At 41.9% G+C, this 18,763-nt stretch overlaps 1 protein-coding gene across 3 annotated transcripts in view; it reads left to right on the top strand.

Annotated features, from left to right (window-relative positions):
* Window positions 1-2,903, top strand: part of LPAR4 (lysophosphatidic acid receptor 4) — a 47,907-nt gene extending 45,004 nt beyond the window's left edge. For all 3 annotated transcript variants that reach the window (XM_073543445.1, XM_073543446.1, XM_073543447.1), the window contains exon 2: window positions 1,375-2,903. In XM_073543445.1, coding sequence (XP_073399546.1) covers window positions 1,523-2,584 — 1,062 coding nt within the window. In that variant the 5' untranslated portion in view covers window positions 1,375-1,522 and the 3' untranslated portion in view covers window positions 2,585-2,903. The remainder of the gene's footprint in view (window positions 1-1,374) is intronic.
* The last annotated feature ends 15,860 nt before the right edge of the window (window positions 2,904-18,763 follow it).

The following is an 18,763-nucleotide window of genomic DNA, read 5'->3' as shown; positions in this document are numbered from 1 at the left end:
GGCACTTTTCCAAAATTATGGGTAAACAACTTTGTTTCAAGCATGTGATGCTTGTTCAAACTCCCCTGTGGCAAGTAACAAGTGGGGACAATATGAAAATCACACCTGAAACCAGATAAAAAGGGAGAGTTTACTCAATTTTTGCATTGTATGTCTGTGTGTGCGCCACATTAAGCATGGAGAATAGAAAGAGAAGAGAACTGTCTGAGAACTTCAAAATAAATTGTTGAACAATATCATCAATCTCAAGTTTACAAGTCCATCTCTACAAATCTTGTTGTTACTTTGTGCATGGTGTTCAATATAATCAAGAATTTTACAATCTATGGCACTGTAGCTAATCTCCCTGGACGTGGACAACAGAACAATTGATGAAGTTTTGTAACACAGGATAGTCCGGATGGTGGATAAGCAGCCCCAATCGAGTTCCAAAGAAATTCAAGCTGTCCTGCAGGCTCGTTGTGCATCAGTGTTAGCACAAACTATCCATCGATATTTGAATGAAAATCCTTCTGGGAAAGTATTTTCTGGAGAGATGAGACCAAGATAGAGCTTTAGGATAAAGCACATCATTCTATTGTTTATCGAGTGCGGAATGAGCCCTACAAAGAAAAGAACACAGTACCTAGAGTCAAAGATGTTTTTGGGTTGTTTTGCTGCCTCTGGCACTGGGTGCCTTGACTCAGGGCAAGGAATCTTGAAATTTGAAGATTACCCAAGGTTTTTGGGTCACAATAAAGTGCCCAGAGTCAGAAAGCTGGGCTTGGGTACAAGGTCATGGGTCTTCCAGCAGAATACTGACCCCAAACATACTTCAAGAAACACCCAAAAATGGATGGAAACCAAAGCGCTGAAGAATTCTAAAGTGGCCAGCAATGAGTCTGCATCTATATCCTATTAAACACCTGTGGAGAGATCTTAAAATTGCTGTTGGGAGAAGGCATCCTTCAAATGCGAGAGACGTGGAGCAGTCTGCAAAAAAAGAGGGGTCCAAAATTCCAGTTGAGAGGTGTAAGAAGCTTTTTGATGATTATAAGAAGAATTATTGCAATTATTCATTCCAAAGGGGGTGCAACCAAATATTAAGTTGAGGCTGCCAACCATTTTGTCCTGTCTATTTTGGGGGTGTTGTGTGAAATTATGTCCAATTTGCCTTTTTTTTTTCTTTCTTTTTTTTGAGTTGTTCCAATACACACTCAAAGGAAATAAACACATGTAAATGCAATAATTTTCTGGGAGAAATACTTCATTTCCAGAAACAATCTCAAGGGTACCAACATTTTCAACCATGGCTGTATGTATATAATGTGTGTAGTAAAAAAAAAAAATCTAAAATAGACAATTTTGTAATTATTTTTTTTTTTCTTCTTTTAGGCTTCCAGCATGTGTTATGGAGAAGATTAGTTTGAACGTTGCCTTTGTTTTCATCTCGTAGCCATGCCATGCCAAGATTGCTTCTAAAATATTCTATGGGTACAGTTAGAATCCGTAGAGGATTCAGCAGAACATTCCGGAGCTTGGGATGGGAAACTACAGCAATACGACCTGCTCCATCGATGACTCTTTCAAATACAACCTTTACGGAGTGGTTTATAGTGTTGTGTTTGTCCTGGGATTGATCACAAACTGTGCTTCTCTCTGCGTCTTCTGCTTTCGAATGAAGATGCACAATGAGACTGCCATTTACATGACCAACCTTGCCGTGTCTGACCTACTGTTTGTATTCACTCTTCCTTTTAAAATATTTTATAATTTCAACCGCCATTGGCCTTTTGGTGACACTTTGTGCAAAATTTCAGGCACGGCATTCTTGACAAACATCTATGGTAGCATGCTTTTCCTTACTTGTATCAGTGTTGATCGATTTCTGGCAATCGTTTACCCATTCCGTTCCCGAACCATCAGAACAAGAAGAAATTCTGCCATCGTTTGTGCCGGGGTTTGGATTTTAGTCCTCAGTGGAGGCATTTCTGCATCCCTATTTTCTACTACCAATGTGTCCAACACAACCACCACTTGCTTTGAAGGCTTCTCGAAAAGCATCTGGAAAACCTATTTGTCAAAAATCACCATGTTCATTGAAGTGGTTGGATTTCTTATTCCCTTGCTCCTCAATCTTACTTGCTCCTCTTTGGTTTTAAGGACTTTGAGGAAACCGGCAACCTTGTGTCAGATAGGAACCAACAAAGAAAAAGTCCTGAAGATGATCATCGTCCACGTTGCCATCTTTGTTGTGTGTTTTGTGCCATACAATTCCATCCTTTTCCTTTATGCCTTGGTACGCTCACAGGCAATAGCCAACTGCTCTATCGAGAGATTTGCACGGACTATGTACCCGATTACCCTGTGTATCGCGACGATGAATTGTTGTTTTGACCCTTTTGTATATTACTTCACCTCCAAATCTTTTCAAAAGTCCTTTAACATCAACCCTTTAATCAAGATGGATAATCTCTTCAAGATTGACTCTGCAACGAAAATTGCTCTGCCAGTAACTCAAGATGAACTAACTGAGCAAATGAACATTAACAACGGAGGGGATTTGATGTTAGAGTCTAATTTTAAGGATTCAAGTTCGATATAATATTACAAAACGCGATAAAATGTCTCTAATGTATGGGACTATAATTTATGAAGGAAGCTTTGAGCTATGTGGTCAGTATTCTAGTTGGAATATATTTGTACAAAATAGAATTTTTAATTTAAATAGATATATATGATCTGGTATTCTGTAAAAACAAAAAAATCACAAACTTTTAATGTTTTTGTGTAAATATGCTTTATGAAGTATTGTAGATGGATGTGTCCTATTGTCGGTATTTCAGTATTTACACCATTTGAATGTGAAAGAGCGAGGAAAAATAACTAAAAAAAAAACTAAAAAAAATATTATTACACACACATATGATGGCTGCTCCTATTTTTTCTGCTTTTCTGTAAATGTTAATAAGGCCGTGTTCACACGTTCAGTATCTTACATCCGGATTGTAAACCAAAATCGGGAATGGGAACAATAAGACGAAACGTACAATAGAAACACGTCACCACCTCTGCATTGTTCACCCACTTCTTGTTGTGGCTTAGAAATACTGATGTAAGATACTAAATCTGAACTAGTAAGTGTATGGAATAATTTACTCTATATCCTCTCTATATCACCTTTGAAAAAAGATTCATGAAAGTACACATGGAGTTTTTTCTATTGACTACTTTAGGCTAGGTTCACATCTCAGGCTGAGTATTCTGAACAAAGCACAGACCCATCTTAGCTTTAATTATCATAAATGAGTGTGGAAATTTAAGTATTTTTCCCTTTTTTTTTTTTTTTTTTTTTTTTTTTGTTGGAAGAAGCGTTATACTAAACTTTTGAAATAACCTATTAAAGCGCCCCTTCAGCATTTTTTTTATTTCACCGCTGGAGTGGTTTCACCAGTGTCTGTTCCCTGTTGCTAGTAAAATACTTACCAGCTTCATCTTTTGCTCTTCCCGGTGCTGCTCTGGTCCTGCACCACCATCTTGTGACCGCAGCTCCAGACTAACCAGAAGTCAGATGTAACAGTCACAATGTCTTGATGCAAGTCAATGAGAGCGTCGTTCTGGCTCTCATAGGCTTACATTGAGAAGTGACCTCTTGCTCACCAAGAAAACAGTGACATGATCTTGCAGGTCACAACTAGCAGAAGACAACCACCGGAACGGCTATGAGTACAGAAGTAGATGGCGGCTGGTAAGTATTCTATTACAGGCAGGGAACAGGCATTCACTAATGCCACTTTGGCAGTAAATCAAAACTAAAAAACGCCAGAGTGGTGTTTTAAGTGCAATGTCGATATCTTAGGCTCTGTTCACCTATTCATTTGGATAGGCACTTTGTACTTTCTGTTTTAGGAACAGATAAGTGGAATAAGTAATCCACTGCATCGATTAAACAAATGGAGGCAGAATGCCCTTATTGATTATTATGGGGTCCCTTTTGGAGTCTGTCTTTTAGAACTTAAAAAAATTGCCTACATGGAGAACTTTTCTTTTGACTTGTAAAAGAATGGCTCCCGTTCAGACTGATCCAGCAGATCTCTTATGCCACTTATCTGTTCTAAACCTGAATGGATAAGTGAACAGAGTCTAATAGTGTGATGCGCCAAGTCTTGTCATTGATCTCCTCTTCACAGACTGCATAGACCCTGTCACACTCAATATGGCCACTGATGGAAGGGATTTGACCAAACTCGTTCATCCTAGTCCTTTGTTGAAAAGCATTGGACATGATAGAGAGGAAACCTCCTCTAATAACTATCAGTGACCATGCTAAGGTGGCAGTACTGCTGAGGCCCTTATTGTCAAGGTGTTGACACTCCTCTTGTAATTGTTTTTTGTTAATTTACTGCTGTTTTCTGTATAATGGTTAAAGGGAACTTGTCATATCCCCAAACGCCAATGTACTGCTGAGCCGGCTGTCGGTCAGTGCTGGGGCGTGGTTACATTCGTCACTCACTATGTACTGATTGGTGACTGAAGCTCCGCCAGCTGCACCCCTATGACTGAAAGCCAAAGGCTGCCAGGAGGAATAACGTTCATTGTCCTCCCAGCAGCCAGGAGCGCCAGTGCGGCTGATGCTTGGCTTTAGAACGCCATCAACCTGAAGATTAGCCAGCTATTTGCAGGATAATAGTGTTTTGTTTTTTTTTTTTTTTTACATGACCGGTTCCCTTTAAAAAAAAACAGTGGATAAATCTTATGCCGTCAATTTACGAATGCATGCTGTTTAGAAATGTTATGTTCTTTTTGGCAAATGAAAATTTCAAACCCAACTTGTGGGGCGGTCTAGGATGTTGGGGGGAAAAAAAACCTGCGCATATGGCGTCCCAAGTGGATTGTAGAGAAAGTAACAAGAATTTTTTCCCTCCCCATCCAGAATTGCTAAGTTTTGACCTTGTATAAGTCTTTACTAAGCATGATGCCTTTGTAAGCATGATGGCTTGATAAAGGCCTATACTAAGTAGAAGCATAGACATATTGGAGTGGGCAGAATACATGCTTGTTGCTTCTTTTTTTTCTTGAACCCCCTTCAAGGTTTTCATTCCTTTTATTTATTTTTTAACATCATCGATAAAGTGAATATCAAAGTAAATTTCTCAATTTGCACTAGCTTTTGACAACTCTAGCACCTCTGCTTTCCTGCATCTCATAAACACAATGCGGATTCAATGCCATTTTGCTGTCAGGCTCGATCATTTAGAACTAGAACGACCTCTGTATTCCTTCACAATGGTGTAGCTGAGTGTTTAATTGTCTGCAGATTTGGACATTCATTGTGCTGTGTCAGCCTGAGAATAAAAAGCTATGGCCTCACAAGAATACGAGGGGGCGATTTTCTGTAATAAAGGAAAGCCACACATTTTATAAAAAATATGCAACATATTAAATTATTTTAATAGACTCTGGATAGTATGTCAGATTTGTCCTCTAATTATATTATTGGTCCCCATGCAGAAGATCTGCTGTAAATAACTTATGAATGTCACTGGACCATACATTAACATGGCACAGACTTCTAATTATTGTCACTTAAAGTCAAACTAATTGATGGTCTTCCATGATGAGACCAATAATAGATCTGTCACACTTGGTCAACTTCTTGCTGCGTCCTTTGGTTGCCTTACAATAGAGTTTCCTGTTTTGCAAAAATAGAGTAATATTAATTCCTTCTAGACTATAGTGTCATTTTGTAACAAACTGGAGGGTATTTCTCTTGGAAAGGTTTTTTTTTTTGTAGGTTTATATTTGCTACTTCGAATTGTTCACCCATGAAACAGAAATACTATTTGAAGATAAGTTCTATAATTATTAGTCGCTCCATCATGGGTCCCGACTTCCTTGCTTCCAGTCCTGTGCCAACACGACACAGCATTTCCTCTGTAGGTACAGTGCTGTGCAAATTAATTGGGACAAAGCATTTTTTAAGTAAAATTGTAAGTTGGTTACCAGTCAGTGATTAAAACCAGTTTTAACTGCTTTGAACAGGCACTCACACCTGTTCAAAGCAGTTAAAACTGGTTTGAATCACTGACTGGTAACCAACTTACGATTTTACTTAAAAAAATGCTTTGTCCCAATTAATTTGCACAGCACTGTATGTGGTGACCTGAGACGTGTGTGATGTTTGCTTTCTTCCTGCTTATTTGAATACCTTGTGTGCCCTCTTCTCGGTCTATACATCAGAGAAATGGTCTGGCTTTCCTATTGAGAAGCTGATTTGGTCTCATGCTGACACAGGACATATTTAAAGCAGAGGACCAAATGCAACACACAGAAAATGTAAGTCGAGACCAGTCTGTGAACGATTTAACGTTGTTTAAATACAATAATAATTTACAGCGATGCTGAACAGTTAGTAATAGTAACAGGATGAATCAAACAATAAACAAAATACTACTAGTCAATTAGCAATGGAAGTTCTTTCCAAGCAATACAGCAGTTCTCCACTTGAAGGTGATGCACCCATTCACGGGAGTTACTACACTGGTACTCTCGCTGTATCTCCAGAATTCTGGCCCTAGCAGAGGTCACCGGGTTTTCTCACTAGGCCGCAAGTCTCTCTCAGACGTCTGTAAGCGCGCGCTGAGCCTCCCGCACTCCAAACTGCCCCATTCCTACGATCTACCTATCCCTGGCCAACCCCTGTATTGCATGTCCACGCTGGAAGTAACAGGAAGTAACAGCCCTGCTGCTTCTCAATGTTTCACTGCGGTCACAGTCCTACCTTCTGTAATGTCTTTCCTTAGATCCTTTGAGTCAGACAGTCCGTGAGTTTCTGCAGGGACCGGAGCAGAGATGCCTGTGACTCGATTAATGACTGACAAAGTGTGGCTTCCAGGTCTCCTCAAAAGTGGCCTGACCTTTAACAGGGGCTGTCCAGCACTGCTGTGGTGTAGGCTTCCTGGTTTAGGTTGATCACGCCAGCCTCCACGCCATTCCCGATATGTGCCTCCTCTTGCTTTTGGCATCAAATCTCCCTGAGGTTTGGCACACAAAGTTTTTATATCCTAGTGCTCTGCCACCTGACCAGCGTCGGCACATGTAGTTGACTCCCCTGAAACCTTTCCAGTAGAGATGAGCGACTTTGCCTTTTTCAGGGTCGAGTCAGGTTTCATGAAACCCGACTTTCTCAAAAGTCGGCTCAAACGAAATCGGTCGACTATAGGGAAAAGTCAGAGGCCGACTGAAACATGAAACCCAATGCAAGTCAATGGAGAAGCAAAGTGGGCAGAGCGTAGAGGACAGTAAACACACCTACAGTGCCCATTTCAATGCAAAAAACATCAATTCTTATTACTGAAGCTTGTCAACCTTAATTTACTTAGTTACGCACTGAAAACTGGGGGTCATTTGGATAAAGTTGTGGGGGGGTAGGGCTGGCTCCAGGTTTTCATATGCCCTGGGCCAAAGAGCTCTCCTTTAACACATACCACAACTCATGATGCTCCGATACGGAAACAGAAATATAGGTATAGTACAATGACAAATACTTCACTGCTTACATGACATGACTGATATCTATTTTAAATTCTACAATAGCTCAAAAAAGGACAGTAAATTACTCCATACAGTATTATGGCCACCACATTGTGCGCCATACAGAATAATGAGCCCCATATATTTCTCCATACAGATTAATTGGTCACATATAATGTTCCATACAGTATATGATGAGCTCCACATAATGCTACAGTATATGATGGTTCCCATGGACGATGCTCCAGTGTGTTATGGGCCCAAATAATGCTCCATATATAATGGGCCCCATTTGTAATGCTCCAGTGTATAATGTGCCCCATAGATGCTGCTCCAGTGTCTGATCTGCCCCATTTAGAATGCTCCAGTATATGATGGGACCCATGGACGATGCTCCAGTGTGTTATGGGCCCAAATCATGCTCCATATATAATGTGCACCATTTCTAAAGCGCCAGTGTATAATGGGCCCCGTAAATGCTGCTCCAGTGTCTGATGTCCCCCATTTGGAATGCTCCAGTATATGATGGGCCTCATGGATGATGCTCCAGTGTCTTTTGGGCCCTAATAATGCTCCATATACAGTTGTGGCCAAAAGTATTGACACCCCTGCAATTCTGTCAGATAATACTCAGTTTCTTCCTGAAAATGATTGCAAACACAAATTCTTTGGTATTATTATCTTCAATTAATTTGTCTTAAATGAAAAAAGCACAAAAGAGAATGAAGCAAAAAGCAAAACATTGATCATTTCACACAAAACTCCAAAAAATGGGCCAGACAAAAGTATTGGCACCCTCAGCCTAATACTTGGCTGCACAACCTTAAGCCAAAATAACTGCGACCAACCGCTTCCGGTAACCATCAATGAGTTTCTTACAATGCTCTATTGGAATTTTAGACCATTCTTCTTTGGCAAACTGCTCCAGGTCCCTGATATTTGAAGGGTGCCTTCTCCAACCTGCCATTTTTAGATCTCTCCACAGGTGTTCTATGGGATTCAGGTCTGGACTCATTGCTGGCCACCTTGGAAATCTCCAGTGCCTTCTCTCAAACCATTTTCTAGTGCTTTTGAAGTGTGTTTTGGGTCATTGTCCTGCTGGAAGACCCATGACCTCTGAGGGAGACCCAGCTTTCTCACACTGGGCCCTACATTATGCTGCAAAATTTGTTGTTAGTCTTCAGACTTCATAATGCCATGCACATGGTCAAGCAGTCCAGTGCCAGAGGCAGCAAGGCAACCCCAAAACATCAGGGAACCTCCACCATGTTTGACTGTAGGGACCATGTTCTTTTCTTTGAATGCCTCTTTTTTTTCCTCTAGTAAACTCTATGTTGATGCCTTTGCCCAAAAAGCTCTACTTTTGTCTCATCTGACCAGAGAACATTCTTCCAAAACATTTTAGGCCTTTTCAGGTAAGTTTTGGCAAACTCCAGCCTGGCTTTTTTATGTCTCGGGGTAAGAAGTGGGGTCTTCCTGGGTCTCCTACCATACAGTCCCTTTTCATTCAGATGCCGACGGATAGTACGGGTTGACACTGTTGTACCCTTGGACTGCAGGGCAGCTTGAACTTGTTTGGATGTTAGTCGAGGTTCTTTATCCAACATCCGCACAATCTTGCGTTGAAATCTCTTGTCAATTTTTCTTTTCCATCCACATCTAGGGAAGTTAGCCACAGTGCCATGGGCTTTAAACTTCTTGATGACACTGCGCACGGTAGACACAGGAACATTCAGGTCTTTGGAGATGGACTTGTAGCCTTGAGATTGCTCATGCTTCCTCACAATTTGGTTTCTCAAGTCCTCAGACAGTTCTTTGGTCTTCTTTCTTTTCTCCATGCTCTATGTGGTACACACAAGGACCCAGGACAGAGGTTGTGTCAACTTTAATCCATGTCAACTGGCTGCAAGTGTGATTTAGTTATTGCCAACACCTGTTAGGTGCCACAGGTAAGTTACAGGTGCTGTTAATTACACAAATTAGAGAAGCACCACATGATTTTTCGAACAGTGCCAATACTTTTGTCCACCCTCTTTTTTTTATGTTTGGTGTGGAATTATATCCAATTTGGCTTTAGGACAATTCTTTTTGTGTTTTTTCATTTAAGACAAATTACCAGGGGAAGAGTCTTGAGGAGATCATTTGCATATTCCCAGTGCCTTCTGGGATAAGTGAAGAGTCTCCGCGAGCTCAACGATCACTGGGTTTTGGCCATTGCAGCTGAAAAGAGGAAATCGGAAAACCAGGGGAAGAGTCTTGAGGAGATCATTTGCATATTCCCAGTGCCTTCTGGGATAAGTGAAGAGTCTCCGCGAGCTCAACGATCACTGGGTTTTGGCCGTTGCAGCTGAAAAGAGGAAATCGGAAAACCAGGGGAAGAGTCTTGAGGAGATCATTTGCATATTCCCAGTGCCTTCTGGGATAAGTGAAGAGTCTCCGCGAGCTCAACGATCACTGGGTTTTGGCCGTTGCAGCTGAAAAGAGGAAATCGGAAAAACCGAATTTGGGCTCATCTTTCATCGTTTTTAAGAAATCTCAAGATGGAAGAGGCCAGGAGCCATTTGGTGAGCTGCATTTCTTGCTACATGTTCACAGACTTACCAGTGGAAAAGCCAAACTTCACATGCCACAAATGCAAGCTTGTGTCCCTGTTGGAGGAAAAGTTGCAAAATCTCGAAGAGAGGTTAGCTACGTTGAAGATCATTAAGGAAGGTGAAGAGTTCTTGGACAGAGCAGAATTATCTCTTCATGTTACAGAAAGAGAAGAAATTCGAAGTGCACCTGAAGAAACAGAGGAATGGAGACATGTGACCCAGAGAAGCAGGTGGATCAGGAGGCAGTCAGCACCCATACTGCTCAGAAACCAGTACCAGGCTCTCACGCAGGAAAACAATGAAGAAATACATCAGGATAAGACTTTGCCAACAAGCAGCAACCTTGTACGCCTTCAGAGTCCTCCTGGATGGAGAAAGAAAAATGTTGTGAAGAAGAAACGGAGAGTGGTGGTCATGGGGGATTCCCTGCTGAGAGGAACTGAGGCCGCTATCTGCAGACCGGATATAACTTCAAGAGAAATGTGCTGTCTTCCAGGTGCAAAAATTAAAGATGTGTCTGACAGGATATCAGGACTCTTCAGACCTACAGATGACTACCCATTCCTGCTACTACATGTGGGGACAAATGACACTGCAAGAAACGACCTGGAAACCATCTGCAGAGACTTTGAAGACTTAGGCAAGAAAGTGAAAGAACTGGGAGCGCAGGTGGTCTTCTCTTCCATCCTCCCAGTGGATGGCCATGGAACAAGGAGGTGGAATAAGATTCTGCAGGTGAACAACTGGCTACGTCGATGGTGCCGTCAGCAACGATTTGGATTTCTGGATCACGGAGTGAACTACTTATACGATGGACTACTTGCTAGAGATGGGGTGCACCTTACGAAGACTGGTAAGCATGTATTTGGAAGTCGCCTTGCTACACTTGTAAGGAGAGCTTTAAACTAGAACAACATGGGAAGGGAAGCAAAAGACCAGAAAAAGCCATACACCTGACAAATGCTATTGAGAACTCTGCTATTAGAAGTGGAAAGGAAGAACAAAGACGAAAGAATCTAATTAATAAAAATATTGGAGAAAGAGAAACCAATCACAAACTAAAATGTTTCTATACTAATGCACAAAGCATGGGCAACAAACAAGGAGAATTGGAACTACTAACACAGGAAAAGAAATATGATGTCATTGGAATCACTGAAACTTGGTGGGACAATACACATGATTGGAATACAAGACTAGAAGGATACAACTTATTTGCAAGAAACAGACTTGATAAACGAGGAGGGGGTGTCGCATTGTATGTTAGAAACGCGTATATCTGCACAGAGATTGAAGCTTCAGAGACTGGGAGTTCTGTGGAAACTGTTTGGGTAAGAATACAAGGACAGAACAATGGAAAGGACACCATTGTAGGCATTTACTACAGGCCGCCTGTGCAAGCTGAAGCTATGGATGAACTCTTTATGCATCAAATGGCCAAGTTCTCCAAAAAATATGACATAGTTGTCATGGGAGATTTCAACTATCCAGACATTTGTTGGGAATCTCTCTCAGGCAAAACTAACAGGTCAAGGAAATTCTTATCCTCTCTTGCTGACAACTTTATCTTCCAAAAGGTAAGGGAGAAAACAAGGGGAACTGCTACCTTGGATCTAATCCTTATAAACAGGGAGGAAATGGTTGAGGAGGTAAAAGTGGCTGGGACCCTAGGAGGTAGCGACCATGCTATTTTAGAATTTTGGATAACTAGAGGCGGAAGACCTGTGAAGACTCAGACGTCAAGGTTAGATTTCAGAAAGGCAGATTTTAAGGGATTCAGAAAGAGAATTGGAGGGATCCAATGGCTGGATATCCTTAAAGACAAAAATGTCCAGGAAGGATGGGAAATCTTGAAAAATGAAATTCTCAAAGCACAGTTGTTAACAACAATTCCGAAAAGAGGGAAGAATAGGAAGCAGTTAAGGAAACCAGGATGGATGAACACAGAACTTAAGCACATGCTAAAAAGGAAGAAAAAAATGTTTATAAAATGGAAAGAGGGAGGCATATCTAAAGAAGAATATAATGCTGTCTGCAGAACCTGCAGGGCACAAATCAGATTATCTAAAGCTGAAAATGAATTGAGGCTTGCAAGAGATGTCAAAAGCAATAATAAAGGATTTTGGGGATATGTCAAAAGTAAAAGAAAAGTCAAAGATGCTATAGGATTTTTACAGGATGAAAATGATGAAATGGTAAGACAGGATGTTGAGAAGGCTGAACTTTTAAATTCCTATTTTGCATCTGTTTTCTCTCAGAAAGGAAATGTAACATCAACTGTTATTCACTGTCCTATTAAGGGAATAGAAGAATCCAGGATATCTATAAACAGAAAGATAGTGAGGAAACACTTAGCTAGCCTAAATGAATTCAAGTCTCCAGGTCCAGATGAATTACACCCCAGAGTACTGAAGGAGATAGCAGAAGAAATTTTTGAACCCCTCTCTATAATCTTTGAAAATTCTTGGAGAACAGGAGAAGTGCCAGAAGACTGGAGAAGAGCAAATGTTGTTCCTATCTTCAAAAAGGGGAAGAAGGTGGACCCAGGTAACTATAGGCCGGTGAGTCTGACTTCTATACCAGGAAAGATCTTTGAACAAATTATTAAACAACATGTATGTCAATACCTGGATAAGAATGAAGTGATTAAACAGAGTCAGCATGGGTTTGTAACTAATAAGTCATGTCAGACTAACTTAATTTCCTTCTATGACGGTATCACTGATTGGTTGGATCAAGGAAATGCTGTAGATATAGTATATCTTGACTTCAGCAAAGCATTTGACAAAGTCTCTCATACAATCCTTATTGAAAAAATGATTAAGTATGGAATGGACAAGGCAACTGTTAGGTGGATTCATAACTGGCTTAGTGATCGGACCCAAAGAGTGGTCGTAAATGGCTGCACATCCAGTTGGAAGAATGTCTCAAGTGGGGTACCACAGGGCTCTGTCCTGGGCCCTGTATTGTTCAACATCTTTATCAACGATTTAGATGAAGGAATTGAGGGTAAACTGATTAAATTTGCTGATGACACAAAGCTAGGAGGGATAGCTAATACTAGAGAAGAGAGAGAGAGGATTCAAAAAGATTTAAATAAACTGGAGAAGTGGGCAGCAACTAACAGAATGGTTTTTAACAGGGAGAAATGCAAAGTACTACATCTGGGCAATAAAAATGGAAAAAGCATATATAGAATGGGAGGAATAGGGCTAAGTGACAGCACATGTGAAAAAGACTTGGGTATACTAATAGATCACAGACTGAATATGAGTCAACAGTGTGATGCAGCAGCAAAAAAGGCAAATGCAATTCTAGGATGTATTAACAGAAGCATACAGTCTAGATCACGTGAAGTCATTATTTCCCTCTACTCCTCTTTGGTCAGACCTCATCTGGAATATTGTGTCCAGTTTTGGGCACCACATTTTAAAAAAGACATCAACAAACTGGAGCAAGTTCAGAAAAGAGCGACCAGAATGGTGACCGGTCTGCAAACCCTGTCTTATGAGGAAAGGTTGCAGGATTTGGGAATGTTTAGTTTGCAAAAGAGAAGACTGAGAGGAGACTTAATAGCTGTCTACAAATATCTAAAGGGCTGTCACATTGTAGAAGGATCAACTTTATTCTCATTTGCACAAGGAAAGACTAGAAGCAATGGGATGAAACTGAATGGGAGGAGACACAGATTAGATATTAGAAAAAACTTTTTGACAGAGTGATCAATGAGTGGAACAGGCTGCCACGAGAAGTGGTGAGTTCTCCTTCAATGGAAGTCTTCAAACAGAGGCTGGACAGACATCTGACTGGGATGATTTAGCGAATCCTGCTTTGAGCAGGGGGTTGGACCAGATGGCCCAGGAGGTCCCTTCCAACTCTACGATTCTATGATTCTATAAATGAAGGTAATAATACCAAAGAATTTGTGTTTGCAATCATTTTCAGGAAGAAACTGAGTATTATCTGACAGAATTGCAGGGGTGTCAATACTTTTGGCCACAACTGTATAATGGGCCCCATTTCTAATGCTCCAGTGTATCATGTGCCCCATAGATGCTGCTCCAGGGTCTGATCTGCCCCATTTGGACTGCTCCAGTATATGATGGGCCCCATAGATGCAGCTCCAGTGTCTGATCTGCCCCATTTAGAATGCTCCAGTATATGATGGACCTCATGGATGATGCTCCAGTGTCAGATGTCCCCCATTTGGAATGCTCCAGTATATGATGGGCCCCATAGATGCTGCTCCAGTGTCTGATCTGCCCCATTTAGAATGCTGCAGTATATGATGGGCCTCATGGATGATGCTCCAGTGTCAGATGTCCCCGATTTTGAATGCTCTAGTATATGATGGGCCCCATTTTTAATTAACCCAGGCATGGTATGTGAAAAGAGCTCCATGGAGGAATCTAAAGTGTGTGCTGCCGCATCCTTCACTTTTGGTGTGGGTGAAGGACACAAGGAAAGTGGTTGCTCCTGACCAGAAGCCTGCACTTACGACTCAGTGCTTGCATTTTTTTAAACTTAAGAAGAGGAGGCGATAGAGATGAAAGCTGTTACAGCAATGTAAGTAAAAAACAGTTCCTGATGTTCCAGCTTTAAAAGCAGTCTACCTTCTCCCAGAAAACGGAGCCTTACAGGCCTTCCAGAGCTACACCATGACGCAGGCTCAACACCTCCTGCCTTAGCTGCTATTGTGTTTTTGGCACTACCAGCAGATGTACCACCACCACCATCAGTAACAGGTGGCCCCCCCATGTCCGTGTCCTCTTCCACCATTCTTCCTCATGTTATAGAAAATGGACCCAAAATACCAGCAGATATATGGAACTGTATCAGAAGCGTACAGCTCTATACAGTCTAGGGATAACAGTAAATCTCTGTATATATTTCATGAGTCATACACAGATGCTCACAGGCTCAGTATGGATTACCCAGTAAAATAAAAAGGTGAAAAAGGGTACAGTATCACCAGATACAAGGTATATACAGTATAGTGTAAACATTCTGAATCTCCACATACATTTCAGGAGGCAGACGCAAATGTGTTGTGAACTCATTTTCTGCTCCTTCCATTCTCCCTCTGGTGGTGACAGGAGGTAGTGAGGTTGGTTTAATTGGTAGCGATCTGCCACCTGATGAGGAGGATAATGATTGGATCTCTGGAGTATCAGACTGGATATAAGACAGCCGACGCCCTATCCTGGTGCTGGTGGTTCAGTCTGCTTCTCAGGTTTTGGACTTCAGCTCTGTTCCAGTCTTCTCAAGTTAAGTTTGTTTTTTGCTATTGTTCACACTTGCTCTTGTTGGTCAATTCAGTTTTTTGTGGTCAGCCAGCCCCTGCTGGGGTTGTGCTGAATTTCCACTCCTATTTATCTGTATTTGCCTTTTGGGCCCTTATTAGATTGGCCTCTTTTTGCTCTGTCTCAGAATATTTCAGAGTGCTGATATAGTGGGAGAAGTCTAGTGACTTCAGGGTTAATTTTGGTATCAGAAGTGTTGGACATTATTTTGGTAGGGTTTTTGGCAGATTGCAGACAGTGTCTTTCCATCGTTTGCTCAGCCTATTTTTCTGCCTTTGTGTTTTCATCTTGTTTCACCATCAATACATGTGGGGGACTGTCTTTCCTTTGGGGTCTGCTCTCTGCTCTGGGGCAGTTATTTTTCCTCTTTATCTGCTTTAGACTTATGTAGCTCTCCGGTTGTGACGAGGCATCTAGGATCATCGTAGGTACGCTCCACGACTGCTGCTAGTTGTGTGGTAAGATCAGGGATCTGCAATCTGCATAGTTACCAAACCCTCTGGTTTTCTGAGACTTGGCTTGTGTTGTTTTCTCCTCCTCGATGACCCATTCATAACAGAATCACCAGTCATACCGCAGATTCTAGGGTACTCAAAAGCAGGAGAAAATTGATTAAAAAGGAAAAAAAAGTGTCAATTTTTTTTTTTTTTTTTTTAATTATATTTTTTCCTCTTTTTCTCTGGGGCCATAGGAGGATTTTTTTTCTCTCCTAATGGAGATTAAGCAACTGTCTGATCGTGTGGAGCAACTTGCTGCTGAAGTAAAGGGAATTTCCACCTACCTCATTCAGTCACATGCTGCTGAACCTAAGATCCCTACTCCTGTTGTGTTTTCTGGGGATCGGTCTAAATTTCTGAATTTTAAGAATAATTGTAAATTATTTCTTGCCTTGAAGCCTAACTCATCGGGGAGCTCTGTGCAGCAGGTTAAAATTGTCATCTCCTTGCTGCACGGCGATCCCCAGGATTGGTGTTATGAATGAGTCACAGTAGGAGGCAAAAACAGAAATACTAGCTGGCAGCTATCGGATTGCAGACCCCTGAACCTATCAACAACTAGCAGTAGCCTTGGGGGGTTCCTACGGTGCCCTAGACCCCTCATTCACAGCCGGAGAACTAAATAGCCTAAAGACAGAAAGGGAAATCTAAACTGCCCCAGAGCAGACCCCAAAGCAATAGGCAGCCCCCAACATATGACGGTGAAGCAAGATGAAAAAACACTCACACAGATAGAAAGATAGCTTGGGCCCCATCATTTGCTCAGCCTAACTAAATAGGAAAGGATAGAAAAGCTGCTGTCTGCAATCCGCCAAAACCCTATCAAAACAAGAGCCAACAGACTGATAGGGAAAAAAGCCCTGAAGACGCTAGGCTTCGAAAAGACTATATCAGTACTCAGGTATTTTCTGAAGACAGAGCAAAAAGGAATTCAGCTCACCCCAGCAGGGAATGGTAGAAATCCAGAAAAACAAGGCAAAACAAAACCAAAACACAAATGCAAAAAGCAGAGCAGAAAACTTAGCTTTTGAGGAGCAGGAATCAGACTGGTCTCCTAGAATCCCTCAGAGAGATCACCAGCAAGGCAGAAGGGCGTCGGCTGCCTTATATCCAGTCAGCAATTCCAGTCACCCAGTCATCATCATCCTGCGCAGGTGCTTGGTAATCAGCCTCACTACCTTCCTTCACCAGAAGAGGGAGTTCATCAGACTTCAATGGTGAAGGGGAAAATTAACTCACAACAGTACCTCCCCCTTGAGGAGGGGTCACCGAACCCTCATCCACGCCACCAGGGTGATCAGGGTGAGCCCGATGAAAGGGGCGCACCAATCTTTTGGTATGTATATCAGAGGCAGAGACCCAGGAATTATCCTCCAGACCATAACCCTTCCACTTAACCAAATACTGGAGTCTCCGTCTAGCCAGACGGGAATCCAGTATCTTCTCTACCTCATATTCCATGTTACCTTCAACCAATACAGGGTCCGGAGGTGCCACCCCAGCAACGACTGGTTCAACAAACCTCTTCAACAAGGACTTATGAAACACATTATGGATTTTAAATGTGACAGGAAGAGCCAAACGAAAAGAGACCGGATTAATAATCTCCAAAATCTTGTAAGGTCCAATAAATCTAGGCTTAAACTTAGGAGAAGCCACCTTCATAGCGATATTTTTTGATGATAACCAAACCATATCACCAACCTTAAACTGGGGACCAATGGTCCTATGTCGGTTGGAAAACCGCTGGGCCTTTTCCTGGGAGAGAGATAACTTATTCACCACTTGGTCCCAGATCTGGTGCATTCTCTCCACCACAGTGTCAACACCTGGGCAGGCCGAAGGCTCCACCTGCCCTGAAGAAAATCGAGGATGAAACCCAAATTTACAAAAAAAAGGTGACATCAAAGTGGCAGAACTAGCTCTATTATTTAAAGCAAATTCGGCCAAGGGCAAAAATGAAACCCAATCATCCTGATCAGCGGAAATAAAACATCTCAAATACGACTCCAAGGTCTGGTTTGTTCTCTCTGTCTGCCCATTGGTCTGAGGGTGAAACGCAGAGGAGAAGGACAACTGAATTCCCAGCTTGGAACAGAAAGTCCTCCAAAATCTAGACACAAGCTGAACTCCTCTGTCAGATACAATGTTCTCAGGAATCCCGTGCAAGCGAACCACCTGTTGCAAAAACAGGGGCACCAACTCAGAGGAAGATGGCAACTTAGGGAGTGGTACAAGATGAACCATCTTAGAGAACCTATCACAAATCAGCTCCTGCACCAATCTCAGAAGCGTCCACCTCTACCTGGAATGGGACTGAGACATCAGGTTGCCGCAAAACCGGGGCAGAAGTGAATCTTCGCTTCAGCTCCTGAAAGGAAGAAACAGCCTCCGGAGACCAATTCAACTCATCAGCACCCTTCTTAGTCAGATCAGTCAATGGCTTGGCAATACTAGAAAATTTTGCTATAAATTTCCGATAAAAATTAGCAAAACCCAAAAACTTCTGGAGGGCCTTCAAAGAAGTGGGCTGAACCCAGTCATAAATGGCCTGTACCTTGGCCGGGTCCATTTCAATAGGTGACGGAGACAAAATAAATCCCAAAAATGAAATCCTCTGTACCCCAAAAAGGCATTTCGATCCTTTGACATACAGGGAATTCTCCCTCAAGATCCGGAACACAGTCCGAACATGTTCCACAATCCAATCCTTGGAGAAGATCAAAATATCATCCAGATAGATAATCAAAAATTTATCCACAAAGTCTCGGAAAATGTCGTTCATGAAGCACTTGAAGACAGAAGGGGCATTAGTGAGCCCAAAAGGCATCACCAGGTACTCAAAATGTCCCTCCGG

The sequence above is a fragment of the Dendrobates tinctorius genome, unplaced genomic scaffold (assembly GCF_039654945.1).
Source record: "Dendrobates tinctorius isolate UK_male_01 unplaced genomic scaffold, ASM3965494v1 ptg000133l, whole genome shotgun sequence".
In the NCBI taxonomy this organism is placed as follows: Eukaryota; Metazoa; Chordata; class Amphibia; order Anura; family Dendrobatidae; genus Dendrobates; species Dendrobates tinctorius.
This window is presented reverse-complemented; position numbering and strand designations above follow the sequence as displayed.